At 43.9% G+C, this 4,888-nt stretch overlaps 1 protein-coding gene across 1 annotated transcript; it reads left to right on the top strand.

Moving 5' to 3' along the window:
* Positions 1–408: 408 nt before the first annotated feature.
* On the top strand, positions 409–3,988 carry LOC143498920 (tumor necrosis factor). Its single transcript, XM_076993827.1, has 4 exons — positions 409–921; positions 1,439–1,466; positions 1,969–2,070; positions 3,175–3,988. Exons 1-4 carry the CDS (start codon positions 736–738, stop codon positions 3,615–3,617), a joined length of 759 nt encoding a protein of 252 aa, XP_076849942.1. The 5' UTR covers positions 409–735; the 3' UTR covers positions 3,618–3,988.
* The last annotated feature ends 900 nt before the right edge of the window (positions 3,989–4,888 follow it).

A 4,888-nucleotide genomic window follows, 5' to 3' on the forward strand; every position in this document is an offset into this window, starting at 1 on the left:
AGGACGGACAGCGCAGTTCCGACACTACCGACCCGGCAGAGTTGGACCTGTCCTGTTCCAAACTCACAGCGACTCAAACACACTGAATTATTATGTTGAAACTCTCCCTACAGGAGTGAAAGTCTTTCATAACCGCAAGGTGGGGCGGGTGGGAGCTTTGAATTAACACCGATGGTTCTGCAACTGTATGTATCATGTCCACGTATGTTCGGCACCGCGGCGGGTTCTGATACCCGAACTCTCACCTTCCCTTACGGGTTTCGCACTTTTCTTTCTTTAACACTTTAAATAATCAGGGAGTGCAGGTGTACACCCCCAAACGACCCAACACCGTCTCCCAGCACAGGTGGTGTTGTGTACACACCGTGGCCACTCCGGTCGCCACGTGCGCGCCCCGCCGCGTTATTTACGCCGTAGCCACGCAGCGCTGTTTGTTGTAGTCGGGTGACCGGAGTCGTATATTCGAAGCGGAATTTGCTGGCCGCCGTCCAGGTCATCGCCATTCCGCGATCTCGACCGTGAGTGGTTGGGCGAGCAGGAAGCGCGCCGCCGCCTCGGCAAATCAGCTCGCGCGCCGACCGATAGCGCGCGGCGGCGTGTTTTCATGTTGTCGAAACTCCACGGGTCGGATGTTTGTTTTGGGCGTCGATACGCAAAAAATGCGGGTGAATATAATAAAAAGGATCACTTAATGCGAGGACGGGACGCTTGACGTTTGGCACCGCGGGAGCAGAGATGACACGAGCCACCGATCGCTTTCTGGTGTCCGAGACGAGCGTGTTACCGATGAGCGAGCCGGGTGGTTCCGATCGGTCACTGAGACGGGAGCTGTGCTGGACTCGGGTGGTCTGCATCACCTTCACGCTCATGTGTACCGCCGTCTGCGCGTTGGTCTTCGCTCAACTCCTTCCAGGATGCAAGGTACGCTGGAGTGTGTGTGTGTGTACGCGAGTGAGTTTTGAGTTGTTTGAGTTGTTGCAGACCAACATGTCAGATCATTTCGAAATTCAAGACACGAGTATGTGCAAATTTGGAGCTTAATCTGATTTATATTCTGACAGTCGTGGTATTATCGTTCTGCAATCGTAATTTCTGTAGGATGTTAATTTCAAGTCGGGTGTTAATTTCACATTCAAAGTACTTTCTTATTAATCATATTGACCACATGTTCACAGTTGGCAGAATGCTTCTCGATTTCCACTATTTATCATAGCTTACCACAATTAAAGACAGTTGTATAGAGTAATAGATGCGTATGTTTAGAACTCTGATATAGAAGCTCTGATAGGTTAAAGTAAATTGACATGAGCAAAGAATGTTCTATTAACCTGATTAGGGTTTAATTGATTGTATGATCAGACCACTAATGTGCATACTGTAAAATCATATATGGGGGGAGTGTTAATATTGGTTTTTTTGTGCTATTTTTCCTGCACAGGGTACAGGACATGGTAACAAGGAAAATGGTAATCTATTCTCTTTATACTTGTGAAATGTAATTTGTAGTACATTGGGTAGAACAAGTCGCTAGTACCACCAGCACAATGCATGCAATTAATCCAGGGAATGGCTCTGGGGTATGGCTCTGGGGTATGATTCTGGGGTATGGCTCTGGGGTATGGCTCTGGGGTATGATTCTGGGGTATGGCTCTGGGGTATGGCTCTGGGGTATGATTCTGGGGTATGGCTCTGGGGTATGATTCTGGGGTATGGCTCTGGGGTATGATTCTGGGGTATGGCTCTGGGGTATGGCTCTGGGGTATGATTCTGGGGTATGGCTCTGGGGTATGATTCTGGGGTATGGCTCTGGGGTATGGCCTTGCCAAATCCTGAAATGGTGAAAATGTTACAGCATGTAGTGGAGTAAAACACGCGCCTGCTCGACGGTATTGACGCGGTATTGAAACACGCTGAAGTGTCTTTAGTGGTTGATGTGGGCGATCTAAACGCTGCCTCCATTCTCTGTAGGTTCAGAAGCACCACACCGTGACACTCAAATTGGAGCTAGATGTGAAGATTTTGGTTTGGATGAAGCTGGATCTGCTGAACCTCACCCAGCCTTCCTGAAAAGTAACGGCGTTTAGGAACTCTTTAGGCATTTAGGGACTGCTCTTAGAAAGACACGCCGTATCTTAGAATGCTAAGACAGAAGAGGCAAGATGGCGCCCCCTAGTGTGTTAAATGTGTACAGTATGCGCAATGCCTTTAAACTTACGTCAGAAATATACAGGGCAATAAACTGTAAAATGAACTATTATATATATTTGATGATATTTGGATGCTGTTTGATGATAATTCGAGACAATCCCTTCTTGCATTTGACCAGATTTGAGTTATGCTTCATAATCTGGCAAGATAGAATTAACTTTAGCGTTCCAGCAGTGCACGTGATCCAAGAACCTGAGGAACAGTAGGAATGAATCCTCAGTAGGTCATCTGGGATTTAGTTAGGACTAGGTCATCCTGCTATGTTGCCTCTGTCTGGACACAAGCACAGGTGCTGATGAATCACTGTAGAGCTCGGAGAACATCACAGTCCCGTAGTTGTAGATTAATGTTATTCTTGAAGAATATCAGAGTCCTGTAGTTGTTGATTAATGTTATTCTTGAAGAATATCAGAGTCCTGTAGTTGTTGATTAATGTTATTCTTGAAGAATATCAGAGTCCCGTAGTTGTTGATTAATGTTATTCTTGAAGAATATCAGAGTCCCATAGTTGTTGATTAATGTAATTTTTGAAGAATATCAGAGTCCTGTAGTTGTTGATTAATGTTATTCTTGAAGAATATCAGAGTCCTGTAGTTGTTGATTAATGTTATTCTTGAAGAATATCAGAGTCCCGTAGTTGTTGATTAATGTTATTCTTGAAGAATATCAGAGTCCCGTAGTTGTTGATTAATGTCATTCTTGAAGAATATCAGAGTCCCGTAGTTGTGGATTAATGTTTTTCTTGAAGAATATCAGAGTCCTGTAGTTGTTGATTAATGTTATTCTTGCCTGCACTCACAGGAAAAACCCTTCAAAGGATTCACGCCTTTTTCGTTATTACCTGGATTTGCTTACTTAGACCATCATTGAATGAAAACTTCAGAACTCCATTTATGTACTTACAATGTTGTTTGTGTGTGTGTGTGTGTGTGTGTGTGTGTGTGTGTGTGTGTGATTCTTCCACAGTTGACTGCAGGAGTCTTTCTGCTTCTGCTCAGTATTTTCTGATATGGGAGAGGATGAAGTTTGGCAGTTTCAACCTAAGCGAAAAAAACGACACCCTGATCTTTCCTTCCGATGGCATGTACAGAATTTCCCTGCAGGTGACCTACAGGGGTACGGACCAGGTGCCTTCTGCCATGAAGAATATCCTGCAACACCATCTTTTTGTCTACTCGGACAGCTACCAGACTGAACGGACTATACTGTCTGCCTTTGAGACGGTCTACTACGATAGTAGCACATGGAGAAAGTCCTTGTACTCTGAAGGCATATTCAAATTTCATAAGGGAGACACACTGAAGGTGCAAACGAGTGATCTGAGACTCATAGACTGTGATGGGAACCCAGGAACCAAGACCTTCCTCACAGTTCATCTCCACGGTGCAGCACCGGTGTCCTGTGTGTGAGGAGGACGCTCGGATCATTGGTTATTGGTGGTTTGTTATTGGTGGTTTCCTCTCTGTGTATTTACGCTCAAGAGTGAATGTTTCTCTGTCACTGTGTAGATCTTCCGCTGCCCTGTAATGGGGAGTCTTCTGGAGCCATCACTGATACATCTACTTCTGTTCGATACTGAATTCAACGGGGATTTACTCAGATGCTTCTCTCCAGCCGAAGGGCCTGTAGTCTTAGCATTATAAAGCCCTTACACATTGAAGGATTCTTAATAATACTAAGAAGAGTGTTATCAAAGAAATTTGTTCACTGTAACCACAGTAACAACATTGTTTGGTATCTTAAAAGTGTCAATGTGTATAATGTGCCAAATGTGAATAAAAATGTGTCAGAATATTGGTTCATGTTTCGTGTATTCACATTGATGTGTACAAACCAGATTTTTGGTTTGTAACCTCTGAAAGTTTCAAGAAATCCGTCAAGATGTCCATATTTGAACATACGTTAGTCAATGTCCACTGCACAACACTGAGTTTTAAAAACTCTTAATTAACCATTAATTAAACAAAAAAGTCCTTCAGGACACAAAGCCACATGTCCAGACAGGCATGGTCTGGCATTGCTGGTACTACACACGGTACAGTTTGTGTAGTGATATAAATTGTTTATACACCCAAAACTGGAAATATCAGAACATTTCATAAATGTTTTTAACAGTAACATTTTTTAAACCTTAACCATCAAAGCTTTCTAAGCACACATATCTCACATGTCAACCGCCCCTTAGAACCAACAGTGTCATCTGTTCTCCGTTCACGTGGTTTAAACCCCACAGGCGCCTGAGTTCACTGGCCTGTTTTACGTAGTTTTGTTTTCCTGAAAGATCAACTTCAGCTCTGGTGATATATCCAGCGATGTGGGGAATCGCATTGAGAATCTCCACAACATGAAGTGACGTGAAGTCTTCTGTCAGAGAAACCGCTGTGTCATTAAATCTTGCTGGCACAAAACCAAGAGATAAGGTGGAGCTGTAGCGGTGAGGGATCTCAATAAAACTCATTAGACCAAACACCTGAGTTGTCATGCTCTTGAAATTACACTCATACTAGACACAGTGAGCAGAAGGCCCGCTCTGCTCTCAGTGACTGGTCCAATCTTCTTCCCCTCGTGTGGGAAAACCTGGTTCTGTCATTATTATTACACGTGATCTTTAATCCTTTCTGTGGATCTGCATGATTTTTCCAGATTCTCAATGAAACTGCTGTTCCTCTGAAGTCATGTA

The sequence above is a fragment of the Brachyhypopomus gauderio genome, unplaced genomic scaffold (genome assembly GCF_052324685.1).
Source record: "Brachyhypopomus gauderio isolate BG-103 unplaced genomic scaffold, BGAUD_0.2 sc124, whole genome shotgun sequence".
NCBI classification, from domain to species: Eukaryota; Metazoa; Chordata; class Actinopteri; order Gymnotiformes; family Hypopomidae; genus Brachyhypopomus; species Brachyhypopomus gauderio.

Excerpts from the sequence above, each read along its gene's own strand:
- LOC143498920 (XM_076993827.1), top strand. The coding sequence starts at position 736 with ATGACACGAGCCACCGATCGCTTTCTGGTGTCCGAGACGAGCGTGTTA. Across the intron at positions 922-1,438 it reads AACTCCTTCCAGGATGCAAG|GGTACAGGACATGGTAACAA; the intron begins GTACGCTGGAGT and ends TTTCCTGCACAG. Across the intron at positions 1,467-1,968 it reads ACATGGTAACAAGGAAAATG|GTTCAGAAGCACCACACCGT; the intron begins GTAATCTATTCT and ends CATTCTCTGTAG.